Source organism: Trachypithecus francoisi, unplaced genomic scaffold (genome assembly GCF_009764315.1).
Source record: "Trachypithecus francoisi isolate TF-2019V2 unplaced genomic scaffold, Tfra_2.0 Lachesis_group18, whole genome shotgun sequence".
Taxonomy (NCBI): Eukaryota; Metazoa; Chordata; class Mammalia; order Primates; family Cercopithecidae; genus Trachypithecus; species Trachypithecus francoisi.
Window position 1 is genome coordinate 909,460 of NW_022681463.1, and position 19,024 is coordinate 928,483.

General features: G+C 48.8%; 2 protein-coding genes across 4 annotated transcripts in view; both read left to right on the forward strand.

Moving 5' to 3' along the window:
* The window catches only part of CRYL1 (crystallin lambda 1), a 105,441-nt gene that overhangs the window by 69,313 nt on the left and 17,104 nt on the right, over positions 1-19,024 (forward strand). For all 3 annotated transcript variants that reach the window (XM_033177045.1, XM_033177044.1, XM_033177043.1), the window contains exons 4-5: positions 945-1,106; positions 8,270-8,464. In XM_033177045.1, coding sequence (XP_033032936.1) covers positions 945-1,106; positions 8,270-8,464 — 357 coding nt within the window. The remainder of the gene's footprint in view (positions 1-944; positions 1,107-8,269; positions 8,465-19,024) is intronic.
* LOC117063336 lies at positions 3,425-7,581 on the forward strand. Its single transcript, XM_033177056.1, has one exon. The coding sequence runs from the start codon at positions 4,492-4,494 to the stop codon at positions 5,068-5,070; it is 579 nt and encodes a 192-aa protein (XP_033032947.1). The 5' UTR covers positions 3,425-4,491; the 3' UTR covers positions 5,071-7,581.

Below are 19,024 nucleotides of genomic sequence, written 5' to 3' on the forward strand. Positions count from 1 at the left end.
ATCTCCAATTAGAAATGGAATCTCAAAAAGCCTTTTGGGAATTACGGATGTAACATGTTTGTTCATTTCATGAGGATGAGATTTTTCCTTGAAGATCTGTTGATCTGATGGTCAAAGCAGATAAGGAAAATAAATGTTGATGATAACTACTGATGTTTTTAGCAGTTTGCCTGGGGTGCTGTTGTGTGTTTTGTTTGTAGAATCCACCCCCATATCGTTGGCAGACTTTTTTATTATGAGAATTTCCAGGCTATTCAAAATTAGAAAGTACAACAAACTCCCATATATTCATCACCCACTTGCCAGAGTTATCAAGATTTATCATATTTTCCAGCAGCGTTTTCTTGTCCTTAAATCTTGTTGGTGGATTTTGTAAGGCAGAACAAGTAAAATCTTTTCTTCTCCTATGGAAAGGTGCATGGCTGAGGGCCCTATAACAAAAGATAGATGAACGAGAGAGAAACATACAGATGTATTTATTGTAAGTTTTACACGACACATGCTTAGGTTTGATAAAGAATGGACAGTGTTTCAGAGGTATACTGGGACAAAGGGTATGATCTAGCTGGCATTAAACTAGAGGGAAGTTGGCAAGGCCTGTTTGTTCAGATTCTCCCGTGTCCTTGCGTCTTCAGAGACAAGGAGATTGTTTTTCTCTGGGTGTAGGGAGGGTCCCTCTGGTATGAGGGTCTTATGACCTGCTTCAACGGAAGGGCAGAAAATTCTTTTACAGCCTGCTTTAGGGGAGGAGAGAGCAAAGGTCAGAGGGACCTCCCTGCTTCAGCTGTTTTCTCAAATGCCAAGTTGCCATATTTTGGGATAACATGTCCTGAACCTTATCATTTTCAAAGTGGTTCATTTGGGGAATGAAACAAACATGAAATACTTTGCTTGGGGCCTGAGTTGAGTGGTCATGAATAGTCATTTCAATGTGCCCTTTTCAGGAGTGTGTTCCAGAAGACCTAGAACTGAAGAAGAAGATTTTTGCTCAGTTAGATTCCGTCGTTGATGATCGAGTGATCTTAAGCAGTTCCACTTCTTGTCTCATGCCTTCCAAGTTGTTTGCTGGCTTGGTCCATGTAAAGCAATGCATCGTGGCTCATCCTGTGAGTATTTTAAATCTGGAGGATTGATTGTATCTCATTCTGTTTTTTATTTTTTATTTTTTATTTTTTTTTGCGGGGGAGGGGGTCAATAACTTGTGAGTAATCCATTAGTCTTTTAAACTGCTTTATTAAGATATAATTCACTTACACAGTTCGCCAATTCAAATTGTGCAGTTCAGTGGTTCTTACTGTATTTACAGAGTTGCACAATACCAGTATTTTAAAAAAGAATTTTATCCCAAAATTCCTTGGATTTGTATCTGTGTACCTAACGTGCAACGGAATAGAGTGAGCAATGCTTTGAGACTTTCACCCCCAAGTAACTGTGTAGCTGAGGAGACCGACTAATAAACAAATAATTCTACTGTCAATATAAAAGTACTGCATCAAAAACATATACATTGTGTAGGATTCTATAGATATGTCACTTGCACTGTGTAGTTTACTCAGCACAATTCAGATGGGATCCATTTTGTTAAAATGCAGATTCTGGGTCCCGCTCCTGAGATTCTGACTATAGGTCTGACTTTAAGGACTTTTTTCCCCTTGTGGTTCCCTTCCACCCACTCATTGTAATTAACTGTGCAAGCTTATTTTCCAGGAGTACATTATGAGGTGCCTTGGACAATAAGTTTCAAATTGGCATGCAAGCACTCAAGGAATCTTTTAGCGGTTAACGTATTGAAGTGAGGAAAGGGGAAATGAGAGAGGAGATTCAGTCAATGACATTTGAGCCCCAGCTGTGAGCCCAGTGTGACCCTGGAGAACCAGGACGCCTGTTCGAACGGGAAAAGTGACTTAGCTCAAGCTGTGATAACTATAATAGTACAAAATAGTGACCACACCCTTGGCATCACCAGGTTGTCAGAGGTTCAGATCAGGGAGGAGCAACACAGAGGGCCCAGCCTGGCTAGGAACTGGTTGGGCTGATGAAGGGATGAGAGGGTCCGAGGCTGGGGAAGAGCATAAGCAAAGACCCTGGGCCAAGGACACTCTCGGTATGCAGAATTGTGGGAGGCCAGCCTGGTGGTATGAACACGCATGCCTTGGAGCCATGGGAGAACACTGGAGGGCTCAGTAATGGTTGGGTCTGGAGAATCGTGAGGGTTAGTCTGAAGAGCTGGGACAGACAGCTTGGGTCCAGAGCATCAGTGTGATGTAGTGGGAGTGCTGCTTGGGGAGGGTAACGTGAAGGTCCTTCCTGGGATGAAGACGGGTCAGAGAGGGGAGCAATGAAGTCACAGGAGTCGGGCAGTATTCCGAGCATGAGTGACCAGGGCCTAGGATCAAGAGCTGGGCAATTCCTCTTTCTGAGCAAGAGCCATTTCGAGTGTGGAGGTAACAGATGCCTACCACATCTGTAGATGCCCGCTAGGTTTTATGTGCTAAGAAGAGCAGCAACTTGGAACACCACTTTACATAGCTGCATGGTCCTGGGAGATATGATGGAAAGAATGAGGAGTGGTGATAAAATAAGGAGGCTGAGATGCGTAAAAGTAGAAGAGAACCCGTCACATTTGGTTACCACTCAAATACGAGTGAGATTAGCATTACGAGGGACCCTAATTGAAAGCGAGTCCCGAGAAGCCTGCCGTGCCTTTGCTTTGGTGACATACCCATGTCTGCAGAAAGGGGTCCTGGAGGCCTCAGCACTTTCGAGGTTGCTGCTTGATTGCTTCAGTGGAAGGGGTCAGCCTCCTAATTTCTAACGCATGTTCTTGCTTCTAAGTTAGTTCAAAACAAAACTAATCTAACAAAGTTGTTCAGAAAATACCTCCTGAGTTCTTTGACGAGACCTTTACTGTGTCTCTTTAATTTTAAATTGCCAGATGGGTGAGAGGACACTTGAGTCACTTTCTTCTCCCTCACACCCAACCCAGTCCCTTGACCAGCAGGAGCTGGTAACTGTTGAATAATGACACTTTTCTCCTTCCTTCCTACTCTTGTTCCATCCCACTATTGCTCACTTACTTGATGAAACAGCATAAAGGCCAGACCTTATTTTAAAAATTAATCTTCCCCTTTGGGAGGCCGAGGCAGGTGGATCACGAGGTCCGGAGATCAAGACCATCCTGGTTAACACGGTGAAACCCCGTCTCTACTAAAAATACAAAAAATTAGCTGGGCGTGGTGGCGGCACCTGTAGTCTCAGCTACTCAGGAGGCTGAGGCAGGAGAATGGCGTGAACCCGGGAGGCGGAGCTTGCAGTGAGCCGAGATTGCGCCACTCACTCCAGCCTGGGCGACAGAGCGAGATTCCATCTCAAAATAATAATAATAATAATTTAAAAATATCTTCCTTATTGTTACAAATTATTTTTAAACAAAACCCATGTTAATGAAAGCAAATCAAATAACCCAAATTAGCCATCTTTGGACTTTTCCCTTTTTTTCCTCTATGTTCCAGCTGCCCACCTCTCTCTCTTTTTTTCTTTTTCTGTGGCTCTGTCGCCCAGGCTGGAGAGCAGTGGTGCCATCATAGCTCACTGCAGCCTTGAACTGCTGGCCTCAAGCAAGCCTCCTGTCTCAGCCTCCCAAAGTGATGGAATTACAGGAGAAAGGCACCCCGCCTGGCCCCACCTCTTGCTCACCTCACGGGACCTCTAGGGGACTGGACAGGCAGTCCCTACAAAATCAAGACCTATTTGTGATCTCTGAGGAACCCCAGTTTCCACGAAGCCCCCACCTCCACCCCACAGCCAGCTAGGAGCCCAGCCTGCAGCCCCCAGTCCCTGCTTGGGGCCCTTTGTTTCAATCATTCGTGATTTTTGCCTGGGCCGAAAATAGGATGAAGAAAAAGGAGGCTTGTCATGCTGTGACAAAAGTGGATATTCAGCAAATTGGAAAGGTTGCGTCTGTCTCTGCCCATACAGAGAAGCCTGCAGCCCTCGTTGCACGGCCACGGCCACGTGTTCCCTGGGGCGGGGCCAGACTTCCGGTCCGTGGATTGGGAACGGCGCTGGCCAGGCGGGCACGCACTCCCAGCGCAGGAGTTCGGGCTGGGTTTTAGGGTGTGCTTCCAGGACTAGAGCTGCTGATGGCCACACTGCAGGCCGGCTGTGTTCTGGATATTTTCTTCTCCTGTGTCTTTTGTGTTGTTTCCTCGACTCCTCGTGGCAGTGACTCTGGAATTCCCACGTGGAAAGGCTGGGGGAGGAGGATGTGCCGGCTGGGGCCTGTCGGTGACAACGGTGTGCACGTTGCATCGCAGTCTCAGGCCTTATTGAGCTCTAGTTAGCGTTGACAGAGTGGCAGTTTTCTACTGATAGTTTAGGCACACTTTACAAAGAGGCTCCCTCGGATTTTCTCCTCCTTAGTTCAGTCTGGGAAGACGATGGCCCGACGGGACAAGTGGGGTCTTTGGAGCCCACCAAGTACTGTGCAGTATGGACAGGTCTGCCTGGGAAAGGGGCCGCGGCTGGCAGGCTGGGGTGTGCGCTGGTCGTGGGGGGAGAGGCCACCAGTTGGCCCCATCCCCCGCCCCAGCCTGTGCTTGGCCTTTTCGGGCTCACCTCACGCCTGACACTGAAGTCATTTGCCCTGGTATTGTCGGCAAATATTGGACGTGTGGGCCTGCTGTTTGCCAAGCGCCCGTGCTGTGCGTCCCTTTGCACATCTGCGCGCCCCTGCGGCCGCTCGGAGCTGCCTTTGACCCTCCCTGCGAGCGCGCCGCGGAGAGGATGGGCTGTCCACGAAGCGTGAGACACCGAGGGCTGGCAAGTTTGCAGCCCGGCTGCCTCCCGCGGGGGCGCTGTCGGCCCTGGGGTCCTCGCCGTTTTGGTTGGTCCCGGCGCCGGGGGAAGGGAGTCTCTGCGGGCGGCGGCGCTGTCGGCGCGGTCACACGGCCCCGGGCGGCGGGGAAGAATGCGCCCCTTGTGCTCCCCCGGCCTGCGCGGGCCCAGGCCCAGGCCCCTGCGCGGCGCTGCCGTGGTATTTGTCTAACCCTTTCGGGGGCGTGTTTGTGAGTCCACCTCGGACATTCCCACACGGAAGGTTGGGGCCGGGGGAAGCTGCCCCCTCTCGTCGCTGGTCTCCTCCCCTCCCCGCGGCGGTGGTCAATTCAAAGGGCACCTGACCTGATTGACAAGATTGACCTCTTGGGTCAGAGGCCGAGGGCTGAGGTTAGGGAGACTGTGTCCCAGCCAGGAGACCCCAAGGTCCTTTTGCGGCGACTTCGGCAGGTGGACACGCAGGTGTGGATGGAAGTCCGTTTCAGGGGGACTGGGTGGGGCCCAGTCTCTGGCCTCTGCATCCTGCTCAGCCGCGTGCTTTGTTATCGTGGGTGCTGGGGAGCCCTGCAAGATTTTTCGCTGGAGGAGTCCTGAGTAAAGTCCTGATTTTTACTTTTAAAGTTTGTAGCTGTGGTAAAATACACATACCAATCTACCGTCTTAGCCATTTCTAAGTGTGCAGTTGGGAGGCATTAAGGACATTCTCATTAGTTAAACCACCACGACCAAGGATCCATGGAACTTTCTCGTCCTGGAAGACTGAATCCCTTACCCGTGAAACCCTAACTTCCCACCGCCCCGCCCCTGCACCCAGCAGTTCTGCTTGCTGCTGTTGTGGATTGGATAGACTCCCGCCACCACACGGATTGCTCTGGGAAGATGAGATAGAGGGGCTGAGACCCCAATAGGAGTCCCGTGAAGGGAGTGCAGAATCTATTTGGAAATGGGGGACCTGAGCTGAGGGTGGCGGTGGCAGTGGTTTTTCTGAGAGAAAAGTGAAGACAAGTAACAGGACTTCAGTAGCTGATGGTGTGTCCGGAATTGGTTCTTGCCGGTGGGTTCCTGGTCTTGGTAGGTTCTGGTCCTGCTGCCTTCGTGAACAGCAGAGGTTGGCGTTGAGTGTTACAGCTTTTAAAGATAGCAGGGACCCAAAGAGTAAGCGGTAGCAAGGTTTAGTGTGAAAAACAAAAGGACAAAGCTTCCGCAGCAAAGATACTGCACTTAAGCCCCAGGGTGGGGCGGGGTGGTGACCAGCTTTTATTCCTTAATTGGCCCCGCCCATGTTCCGTTTCTGTCCTATCAGAGTGCCCTTTTTCAGTCCTCCCCGCGATTGACTACTTTTAGAATCCTACTGATTGGTGCATTTTACAGAGCGCCAATTGGTGCGTTTTACAAAGCGCTGATTGGTGAGTTTTATAATCCTCTTGTAAGACAGGAAAGTTCCTGATTGGTGCGTTTTACAATCCTTTTGTTAAGACAGACAAGTTCCCCAAGTTCACACTTGACCCAGGAAGTTCAGCTGGCCTCGCCTCTCAATGGAAAGTGAGAGGGGCTAGGGAGAGGCAGGGGCCAGGAACACTTCTGGCACTGACTTGGGTGTGGGGATGTGACACATTCTCACTGAGATCAGGAACCTCCCAGGGTGCCGGACCGTGGGGGTAACCCACATGAGACAAGTCTGTGCTGGGATGTGCCCAAGGGAAGGCATCCAGCTCCAGGGTGAGGCTGGGATCTGTGTGAGACACGCAGGTGTATTCTGTGTCCTCGAGTCTTGGTGGTGGTGACACCAGGGAGTGGGGACAGGTGGGCCACTGTGGCAGACTGGGGGTCACCATCACTCAGGGAAAGTGTGAGCAGGAAAAATTGCAGAGAAGACCGAGAGGAGGGAACTGGTGAGTTTTAAATAGAAATGCTTTCTAACTCCTTGTCTCCGTCTGTTTTTGCTACCAGCGAGGCTTACAATGTTCGAAAGACCCCAGCCCCAGCATGCCTGCTTTATATAAAATAAAGCAAAATTCATCTGAGAAAGACACACTTCCAGTTCTTCTAATCTTGATTTTTCAAAAGGTCAGAGGTTAAGTATTTCTGTAAGAATTCAGTAAGTGACAGGTGTTTAACCGAGACATCGATTTACCATCTGTCTATTTGGAAACAGGAGTCATCTTTTCTTGGTTCCTGAGAGGGCAGAGCGGGTGCCCAGGATGGCCCTTATTGCTCCTTCCCTCTTCTGTGGGAGTCATCTTTAAATGGAAGCTTTTGCTCATGGAAGCATCACTGAGCAAATGTGACATTCTATTTATCACCCATATGGTGGAGGAAAACCCATTTAAAAGCACCATTTGGGGACCAGTTTCCTGTGGTATACTTGGTTCAATGCTCAGGCCAGTCCAGTTCTACTAAGCACTGTTTTCTACGAACATTTGATAATTCTCTGTGAGGAATCTGTAAGAACAGTTTCTCAAAGTAAACCAAGAACACAAGAGTTGAATGGTAAAGTCCGGGGTCCTCCCTCGGGGCCCACTTACCTGGACAGTGCCTTCCTGTCTTGGGCTCGTCGGGGTGCTGGGGCTGCTGAGGTGTGTTGATGCTTGTTGATTTCTAGAGCGGGAAGGTGATGTTAGATTGGAAGAGGCAGATGCTTAAGGTACAATATGGAGGAATTAAGGAAATACCAGGTTTGGGGAAGACACTGCTAATAATTTATTTTTAAGATCATCTGGCACTGTCACTTAGGCTGGAGTACAATGGCACAGTCATGGCTCACTGTAGCCTCCACTTCCTGGGCTTAAGTGATTCTCCCACTTCAGCCTTCCAAGTAGCTGGGACTACAAGTACACAGCACCACACCTAGCTAATTTTTTTATTTTTTGTAGTGACAGGGTCTTGCCATGTTGCCTAGGCTGGTCTTGAACTCCTGGGCTCAAGTGATCCCTCCACCTCGGCCTCCCAAAGTCCTGGGATTATAGGTGTGAGCCACCACACCCAACTTGCTAATAATTTTTAACACTGACACAGGAGAATGTCAGAGCCTGTGGTGACTGCAGATGGGAAGACATGATTCTCGGGGGAATGGGCTGTGAGGAAGCTTTGAAGACAAGACAGATGGGAGCAGAGAGACTCTGTCCTAGGGAGGCCAGGGATGTGAAGACTAGCCGTAAACATACAGGATAGCAAGCTGTTCCTCCAAATTCCAACTTTGTATTTTGGGTATTTTTTTTTTTTTTTTTTAATAACACCACACAATTCTGCATCAGGTTCCCTTTTTCTCTCTCCTTTGTGAACAAATTTCTTTCTCAAGTATGTTGTTGTTGGCCACTGAATCTAAAGGCACCATTCCAAAGATGCATCTGCTGCTCTGACCATTCCGGGTGGGTGACGACCCTCAAACCCAGGGTCATCTCCTTGGTTCCTCCACTTCTCTCTCTCTCCTAAGGTGAATCCGCCGTACCACATCCCGCTGGTTGAGCTGGTCCCCCACCCGGAGACGGCCCCTACGACGGTGGACAGAACCCACGCCCTGATGAAGAAGATTGGACAGTGCCCCATGCGAGTCCAGAAGGAGGTGGCTGGCTTTGTTCTGAACCGCCTGCAGTATGCAGTCATCAGCGAGGCCTGGCGGCTGGTCGAGGTGTGTGTGCCCTTCCTCTCCTCCTGCCTCCCTTCCTTGCTCCCTTCTTCTTCCCTCCCTCCCAAGGCTGGGCAGGACAGTGGAAGTTGTTTGTTGGACAGCCTGGAAGCTGGGAAAGTCAGAGGCTGCTTGGTTCTTCTTGCTCTATGCTTTAGAAACAAAATAAAATGCACAATTCATTGTCTGCCCGAGAGGTTCTTCTTACAGTCACCTGATACCAGGACGCGATGACAGGCTTCTCTCCTTCTTGCCCTTTCATAGCATTAGACATAATAACCCGTGTGGCCCACTGCATTTTCCCACAGAGTCAGCTTTTACCCCTCAGTGTTATAATTTTTCAAGAGGAAAAAAATTATATTTTGTGTAAACTTCTGTCTCCTGAAGGAACCTAATTGTTTCAAGAGCTGGAGAAAGAAATGATGAATAGACTTGTTAGAGTAAATGCTTGTCTTACATATAAAGAGGAAATGATATATAAATATATTTAACATCATCCTCTAATGAAAGGATTTTACATGGAGGTGAAGAAATGGCCTGGCTGCACACATTCCCGTGTACATTTGCATGAGGGGTCCTGGCGCCTGGGGGAGATAGGTCAGCTGGACCCCAGGACGAGGCAGAGAAGTCTTGGGATCTGGGAGTGGAACTGTCCAGCCTCCCTCATGGCACTTGTTCAGCTTCTGCAGGGGGAAGGCAAGACTCTGCCCATGCCTGTGTTGCAAAAACATTGTGGAAGGCTCAAGGGCCGGAAGTACCCAGCTGCACAGCGTGGGGAGGACGCTGCTCGGGCTCGAGTCATCTGCACCTGGCTCCACAGTCCCTTGTTTGGACTCGCATGGACACAGGCCGAGCCTTGCCTGAGATGGCAATCAGGAAGCTGACCGTGCCCCAGCTTCCTGGAGTGTTGCATTTCAATTTCCCAGCAGTTCTTCCAAACCAGGCAGGTGTGCGTGACAGACGTGGCCTCCCGCAGCCTGCTTCTCATGTTGGGTTCCCTGTTAGGTTCACTGTCTGACTGGACTGTCAGGTGCATTTGCCATGCAGTTGCCTCGATTCTGTGTCTTGATCTTTAAATCCACTTAAGGCTCATGTGTTTTCAAGAAACAGTGCTCAGATTTCCACTGTTGCGGCGGCAGTTTGAATTTCCTAGTAATTCCTTGAATATCAGTCAGTGTCAACGAATTTTTGAAGAAACACTGATCTATCAGAACCTTCTTGGAGATCTATTTAAAATATTTCCATTTGTCTAGAAAAGGGGAACAACTTTAGACTCCTTGCCCATGTTCACTTGTTGAATTAAAACCTTGTGGGATTTTACAGGCAATCTCAACTTTTTATGTGTAAGATATTTTAGCACCCTGAGTAAAATCTTGCTTTCTCCAATCTGAAAGGTGTGAGCCCATTCAAGGAAGAGTTTGGGATTCTGGTGTAAGGGGATCGGGTGGGAGGTGTACACAAAGAACTCTCCATTGCAGAAGCCATGGAGGACTCTGGTGTTTCCTTTTGCTGCTGGAGGAGGGCAGGCAGGAGGGGTGAGTTGGGCTGCTCTGGTAGTTCTGCTGACTCACGATGTCCACCCTGCTTTCGGTTGTCTCGCTGCATGGGTCATGGCAGCCTGAGTGACACTGTGTTACTGGCTAGCAGGAACGTTCTTACTCTTGGCTTTCCGCGGTGACATACCTCCTGAGAAAGTGAAGCCTGCATATGTCTCTGTGTTGGCTGCTGTGGGGACTCACATGCCTGGAGTCCCTGTAAGGAACTGAGTGCCAAAATCTAGCAGGATACAGTTTGTGACAGAACAGGAAGAGGTCAAGAGAAATGGGAAACTAAGACAATGTGAATAAAACTCAAAGAATTACCTTGGTGAAAGTCTAGAAGATAATTTGTTTCTAAAAATAAGGATGATCTATCTACAGGTAGCGGGCCCCAGGCAGTTCTAGAAACTGCTGGTCCTCTCCTGGCACGGGTGGGGTGGGAATGGCACTACCCGGCGCCTCGAGCCCCACAGGGATGACTTCCAGGGTGTGAGGGGCTTTAGTTATGGGGCAAGGCTGGCGGAGAGGGAACATGGAGGAGTTCGGGGAGGAGGGAGGGCTTGGCGTGGTGCTGACCTGGACCATCACCACTCAGTGGCAGCACCTCCGTTGGCCAGCTACTTCAGGAGCAGGGTCACGACCAGCGTGCCAGCACTCCAGTAGCAGGTTGGAATTTGACCCTTGCTTGGCGTGTTAATTGCGTAGAGCCAGGATGCTTTCAGGGTAAGAGAGGGGCCAGGTGATGTGGTTCAGGGCGCTGGGGGAGCCTGCTGGAACTGGAGCACTGGTCATGACCTTGCTCCTGAAGTAGCTGCTGACATACACTCCTGAGCATCCACGTGGATACCCTGTATTCTGTAAGGCTCCGGGGCTGCGTGGCAGAACCATGCCTTGTCTCAGTGTGGCCCTAGAGAAATCTTGCCCACCATGATTGTGCCAGCCACAGTGTGCCTCCCACCTAGCAGACAGTGGTGTACCTGACACAGTTCTGGTGGATTGTTTTAAGGATTCTTGACTTTACTGTAGGAAAATCTATGCTGCTGTGGCCGGTTTCCATGCCAGATACTACAAGTCAGCAAACGTGAGCAAACTTCTCCAGGGCCCCACCTCCCCGTCTCGCAAATCTGTACGGTTGCTCCAAGCCACAGTTGAACACAGGGTGCAGTGACACCCCTTTGACTCACAACTTGCAAGCCAGATGAACTTGAATTTTCATTTTGGAGTCTTTCAATAGTTGAACATATATTTGGTGTTTTCCAAGTTTACCTCAAAACTTTCAAGAGCAACTTTTAATAGAAAAAGGAGCAGAATTGGGGAAGTTTCACAGAAGAGACTAAGTAGGCTTGTGCATGTTTTAAGTTGAAAAGCTCCAAAGGCCTTGCAGAGCTTCTCCTCAGTGAGGCCTGGCATGGGTTCCATGTGTGGCCAGAGTGCCTGGCCCCTGAGCTTTGACTGTAGTGAATGGGATGAGCGTTGGCAGGGGCAACCAGGGCTCACTGCCCTTCTAGGACTCACTGGTGTGGGCGCTTCTGTCTTAGGATCCTCCGGGCTCACAAAGTAAGCCGAAGTTCTGTTTGACCCTTGCGTGGCACGTTAATTGGGTAGAGCTGGATGCTTTCAGGGTAGGAGAGGTGCCAGGTGACTTGGTTCAGGGTGCTAAGGGAGCCTGCTGGAAACGAGCTGTGTGCCTCTGTCCAGGTGTGTGGGTACTGGGTCAGTGGGTGAGGAAGGAATGCTGATCCCTGCCACCCCTGCCATCTGCAGGTGAGGCAGCTCTCCACAAATCATAGGAAAGTGTGAATTTCCAGGGGTCTGACCTCCAAGTTGAGGTAGGAGCTACAACAGGATGGAAGGATGGCTTGCACTTCCACCCGTGACGGTGTCTTGCTGCTGATGTCAGGGTGGGGCAGAAGAAGCTGCGTTGCCACTCACTAAGTGGTGATAACAAGGGATCCCATGGATTGACTTTTGCGTGTTCAACTAGCCTGACATACTTGGAATAATCCTACTTGGGATTGCTGGATTCAACCTGGTTATGCTTTGTTGTGAATTTTTTTTGCATCTAAATTCATAGGAGATGTTTGTCTGCAGATTTCTTTTTTTTGTACTGTCTTCATTTGATTTTGGTATCAAGGTCGTACAGGTGGAGAAGCCCAATGCTTAGGACCAGAAATATTTAAGATTTTGGATGTTTACAGACTTTGGAATATTATATACTTACTGTTCTAGCATCCCTAATCCAAACATCTGAGATCTGGAATGCTTCCGTGAGATTTCCTTTGAGTATCACGTTGGTGCTAAAAATGTTTCAGATTTTGGAGCACTTTGGGGTTCAGATTTTCAGATTAGGGATACTCAGCCTGTTCCGACTGCATAAAATGAATTGGGAAGTTCTTCCTCCTCTCTATTTTCTAGAAGAGATTGGAGATTGTGTATAATTTTTGTTAATGCATTTTTAGATATTTGGTAGAATTTTCTAGTGAAACCATTTGGGCCAAGGTGGGGTTCTTTTCTGGGAGCTTTCTCATTATGAATTTACTTTCTTTAATGGTTGTGGAACCATTTGGATTGTCTGTTTCATCTTGATTGAGTTTTGATGGTTTGTCGTTTCTGAGAAATTGGTCCATTTCTTTTAACAGGTTAAGAGCGTCAAGTTCTCGGTAATCCTCCTTTTTATCTTTCAATGGCTGCAGGGTCTGTAGTGATATCCCTGGTTTCCTTCCTGAAATTGGTGATTGGTGTGTTCTCTCTTTTTGTCTTTGTTCTCTTGCTAGAGGTTTATCAATTTCATTGATTTTTTTTTTTTTTTTGAGAAGCAACTTTCTGTCTCATTGATTTTTTTTTTTTCCTTTTATTTTCCCATTTTCAGTCTCACTCACTCACTCTGGGACCATATTTTTACACCTGCAGCCAAGCATTAAAGAGACATTCTAAGAAAGGGGCAGGGGTAGCAGGGAGGCTCCCTCACTATGGCACCTGCGCAGCTCTGTAAGTCCTCAGACCTTCGTGGCGTGAAATGAACACCCGGATAGCCAAGGGAATGAAGGAGCCAGGTCTGTGGTGCCATCTCATAGATGTTCACTCCGTTTTGGTTCTCTTCCCAAATCTGGCTTCAGATTTGGGATGAAGCAGCCCTGTGGTCTTGGAAATGCCAGATGGACATGTGTGGCCACAATCTACTGACACTTACTTCCCCTGCCAGAGCCATGCTCCCTGGGTGACAGGATCTTACTGGCTGGGATATCATTTCAAGTCTACATTTTTAAGGCATTAGCATAATGAAGGACATTGTGTTGTGACAGTAGACTTTTGGCTGGACAGTAGCTGAGTTTGTTGCCTGTAAATTCTTTCCCATGAGGACAGGGTGCGTGGAGGTGCCTCGGAATGAATCTGCAACCCTCGGCAGGTTCTCAGCCTGCTGGTGTGAGTTGGTGGTGGTGGGCTTCGGAAACAGCTGACCTTGGGTTCTGCCTGCCCTTCTGAAGGATGTCATCCCTGTGCTGGACTGCTGTCCTTAGGGCCTGGGCTGCAGAGACTGAGTTCTTGGTCTCTTGATTTGCCAGGGCGGGTGTGGTCTGGGGCATCTGGATGGGGCCCTGAGATTCCAGAACTTCATCATTGAGCTTTATTTCAGACACCACTGCCAACTGTTAGGAGACATTGTTTTAGTTAATGAAGTGTATCTCAAAGATCGTGTAGTAACATTGGCAGATGAGGCTTGTTGTGGCAAACTTACTCAAAGGTTTCTGTTGAATATCATTGGTACGCAGATACCACGTCCCTTACTCAAAGGTTTCTGTTGAATATCATTGGTGCGCAGATACCACGTCCCTTACTCAAAGGTTTCTGTTGAATGTCATTGGTGCGCAGATACCACGTCCCTTACTCAAAGGTTTCTGTTGAATGTCATTGGTGCGCAGATACCACGTCCCTTACTCAAAGGTTTCTGTTGAATGTCATTGGTGCGCAGATACCACGTCCCTTACTCAAAGGTTTCTGTTGAATATCGTTGGTGCGCAGATACCACGTCCCTGGCTGTGTATGTGTCTCTATGTGTCTTGTCTCTTGTTTCTAACTCTTTCTCTCTGACCCCAGGCTCACAATAGATACATATGCAGCTAGCCGGGTGCGGTGGCTCACGCCTGTAATCCCAGCCCTTTGGGAGGCTGAGGCGGGCAGATCACGAGGTCAGGAGATCGAGACCATCCTGGCTAACACCATGAAACCCCGTCTCTACTAAAAATACAAAAAAATTAGTCGGCGTGCTGGCAGGAGCCTGCAGTCCCAGCTACTCGGGAGGCTGAGGCAGGAGAATGGTGTGAACCCGGAAGGCGGAGCTTGCAGTGAGCCGAGTTCGCACCACTGCACTCCAGCCTGGGCGACAGAGCGAGACTCCGTCTCAAAAACAAAAACAAAAAAAGATACATATGCAGCTCTAACCAGCTTCTACTTAGCTGGAGATTCTCATGTGGTCACTGTGTAGTTGTGATTCACAGTCCTAGTTTTAAGACACTGAATACCTCTGGTTATACCAAAAGATGTAAAAATTGATTTTAAAAAAGTAGCTGGGCAGGTGGCACACGTCTACAGTCCCAGCTACCGAGGAAGCTGAGGCAGGGGGATTGCTTGAGCACAGGAGTCCAAGACCAGCCTGCGTAACATAGTGAGACGCTCTTTTTTTTTTAAAAATAAAGATAGACTTAATTCACTTTTAATTAAAAACACAAACATAGTAGAACGAATGAACAATATGTTGTAACTGCACAGAGGATGAGAATCGCTCTCCCAAATCAAAACCTCACCCAGCCAGACCTGCCCTGCGTGGACTTGCTGGAGAGCGGTGCCCAAGGGAAGCTCCCTTATCATACTGCTTGCATGCTTAGCATCAGCCACCCGCCTCCAGCCGTTTGACTTCCTGAGCAGGGATGCAAATTGTGATTCGGTTTTCCTTTTAGGAGGTTTTCCTTTTAGGAGTCATGGGCCTGTGTGGGCAGAAGCAGGTCCCTCAGGAGGGATACCCGGAAACAGCCCTCCCCATGACTGATTGTAGCTGACCGCCTGTGCTTGGGTGTATCCGCCGGCCGACTGTACAGTGGGGCCTCTGTGTACCAGGGCCTGGTCTCGTGCTGTCGGCCGGGTTTGCGCGTAATCCGCTGCGTTATGAACTGTTATGCTGCAATTAGAATGTAAATCAGAAGCTCCTTGCAGACTGGGAGGTTACACAAAGGGGAGGCAAGGGCATAAACATATTCTGGGGGGAAGATGGCCTAAAATGTTTACCTTTGCTGCTGTAACTACCTCTTACATTTCTCTCACATGCGCTGTGTTCACTTGGAGGTGAACGGTCCTTTGACTTCTTCTCTCCTCTTACCAGCCAGCATTCCTATGGGTCTAGTTCTCCACCTCTGCGTGAATTCCCAGGAAGTTACCTTCTCACATGTTTCATTTTCTGAGCAGGAAGCCATCTCAGCAAGCTGCCTGCGTGGCCTGTCCTTTTCTGGCAGTCCAGGGAGGCTCTGCCCTTTCACTAAGTGGCTTTTAATATCATTGTCAACGTGAACAGGTGCCCTGAGACCCTGTAACAGAGCCAGGCAGGCTCACTGATGGTTACTCAGATGCCGACTCTGGAAGAGAATCAGCACAAAGCAGGGGCTCCAAGGAGGAGCACAACTGGGCTCCATCATCGTTTCGTAGGCTTTGAGGTCAAGGACAGGAACAGCAGTCTTGTGGCTGGAAGCAGCAGAGCTTGACAAGAGGAAGCCTGTGCGGAGCCACTGCCAACAGGAGATGGGGTCCTGCTGGTAGCTTTTCTGGAGAAGGACGGTGTTGGAAATAGCTGCTGTGGTTTGCTTCAGACCGTGGTGCACCTGAAATGTGTCCGAGGGAAAACGTCGAGGCTTGAGTAAAATAGCAGAGCGCAGACACTGGCGACATCGGTCTGGTTTTGGCACAAAGTCACACAGAGCGATGGGCCCAGCGTATGGGGAAGTTGGAGGAGCCAGGAAACAGCCAAGTCCGGCCTCTGTGCCATGCCTCAGCTGGAGGGGTTCTGCATTTTACTTAGTTGAAAACTGAACCCTAAGAGTTTAGGATTTTTTTTTAAGACACAACATTTGAAGCCTCTGAGTGAATCACTGAGGGGGCTTCCAGAGTTCCGTGTATCTCGGCGCTGCCTTTTCTCTGCTGCTCTGAGGCTCACATCACCCCGGAAAGGCTGTGTTCTCCCTCTGCGGCTTGGCCCTGGGCTGGGCCTGTGCGAGCTCTGCAGGCAGTGGGGGTTTCTCCTGCTTCTTCTACCGGGCTCCTTCTGTGATCTGTTCCGTGATCTCTCTCTCCTCTGACAGCATCTGCCCAAAGCCCAGGTGCCGCTTAGAGCTGATCCCTGAGGCACCCCAGGATGCTGTGCTTTTCTTCCCTGTCTTTCCTCTCTCACAGGGCCTGGGCCATCGTCCCTTCGCTCAGCTGGCCTCTGTCTTCTGTGCCTTCTGAAGTCTGTGTGGCCAGTCTGTCTGTGGGAGTCAGGGCCTTACCAGAGGGTACTGGAGAGCTCTCTTGGCTCTGACTAACCCAGCTCCTAGTCCCCAGGAGGTTTGCTGAAGACCATCCTGGCTCCACTGTGCCTGTCCTCGTCCCCAGCTCCTTTCCAACAGAGTCCACATGCCACGTCTCAGTCCAGCCACTCAGTGTCACGTCTGTTGGGACTGCGAGGTCCTTAGAGCGGACACATCACCCCATGTTGCTAGGAGCAGTCTCCCGGTTAACTGAGACCTGTGTTTTTGTTGGCTGCAAATGCAGAGAGCTCTGTGTGAGTGATATTCTGCCAGAAGCAATGAGAGAGGTGATTTTTTTCATCTACAGGGAAGGACTGAAATATTATTTTGGGGAGCCCTAGAAGTATATCAGAGCCCATACCTGGCTGGGCACGGTGGCTCGCGCCTGTAATCCCAGCACTTCGGGAAGCTGAGGCGGGGGAATCACGAGGTCAGGAGTTCAAGACCAGTCTGGCCAACAAAGTGAAACCCTGTCTCTGTTAAAAACACAGAAATTAGCTGGGTGCAGTGGCGGGCGCCTGTAGTCCCAGCTACTCGGGAGGCTGAGGCAGGAGAATCACTTGAACCCAGGAGGCAGAGGTTGCAGTGAGCCGAGATCATGCCAGTGCACTCCAGCCTGGGCGACACAGCAAGAGTCTGTCTCAAAAAAAAAAAAAAAAAAGAACCCACTCCCCCACACCCATGAGTCAGTGAGTACTCAGCGTCCTCCAAGAGAGGCTCCAGTCAAATCGAGAGTAGAGTCTGGCCTTCCTCAACAAAACACTAGCAAACTGGATTCAATAGCACACTAAGAGGATCCTGTATTTAATACCATAATCAAGTGGAATTCATCCCAGGGTGCAGAGATACTTCACCATAGACAAATCTATAACTGTCATGTCAACAGAATACAGGACCAAATCCATGTGATCATCTCAACAGATGCAGAAAAAGCACATGACCACATTCAGCATCGTTTTATAACAAAACTCCCATCAAATTAGATGTAGAAGAAGTGTTCCTCAACACAATAAAGGCCATACGTGACACACTCACAGTAAATACCATACTCAGTGGTGAAGAGTTGAAGGCCTTTCTTCTAAGATTAGGAACAAGACAAGGGTGCCTACTCTAACCTACATAGTACGGAAGTCCTGGCCAGAGCAGTTAGGCCAGAGAAAGAAATAAAAGGCATTCAAATTGGAAATGAAGTTAAATCGTCTCCATTTGCTAGCAACATGATCTCATATATAGAAAACCCTAAAGTTCTGTTGGCACTGATAAATAAATTCAGTCAAGTTGCAGGATACAAAGTCAACAGACAAAGGTCAGGAGCATTTCTCTACACTAACAAGGAACTATGTGAAAAAGAAACCAAGGAAACAATTCTGTGTACAGTAGCTGCCTCCAAAATGCTTAGAAATACATTTAACCAAGAAAGTGAAATATCTGTACAATGACAACTATAATTACACTGAAGAAGAAACAATGGAAGGACATTCTGTGTGCGTGGATTGGAAGAATTAATATTGTTAAAATGTCCATTCTGCCCAAGGTGATCTACAGACTCAGTGCAATCCCGATCAAACTTCCAGTGGCATTTTTCGCAGAGTAGCGTGGCCCTTTGGTTGGGAAGACTATAGATGCCAGTCGAAATGGCTTTGCATGCATATGACAAACTGTTGGAATATGGGACTCTTCCAAAAGGAGAGCAGGAGTGCAGGACTTTTCCAGAAAGGCTGGTAGCTTTGTGCAGAGAAATGGCATCTAAGCATATTTGTAAAGCTTTCTCCTCTATGTTAGGGTCGGGAGCTGCAGGCCACCCGTGTGCACAGCCAAGTCCAGCTGAGCCTTCCCACAGGTTTGCTTACACTTGCTGGGTGACCCCAGCCTGGCTGGAGATGCAAGGGAGCCCCTTTGTACCTTGTAATGATTTCTCCCTAGAGCAATGCAGATGTTCGCAGGGATGATGTCAACTGCCACAGCAGCTGGAATTCTATTCTATCTGCAAACTTTTATTTGCTGGCTTGGAATCATTAGTTAATTAGGACTTTTTTTTTTTTGGAAATGGAGTTTCACTCTGTGGCCCAGGTTGGAGTGCAATGGCGTGATCTCAGCTCACGACAATCTCCATCTCCCAGCTTCAAAGGCTTCTCCTGCCTCAGCCTCTCAAGTAGGTGGGACTACAGGCGCATGCCACCATGCCTAGCTAATTTTTTGTATTTTTAGTAGAGTTGGGGTTTCTCCATGTTGGCCAAGCTGGTCTTGAACTCCTGACCTCAAATGACCCGCCCGCCTTGGCCTCCCAAAGTGCTAGGATTACAGGTGTGAGCCACCACGCCTGGCCTTAATTGGGATTTGTTTTTCTAGCAGCAATTTTCCATAAGAAGTAGACTTTTTATAGCATTATTATTTTGTGGGTGGCCATTTTCTGAGTAGTCACATTGGTGAGCAACAAAACCCTATTGAAAAGAGAGATACTGCTGATTTATGAA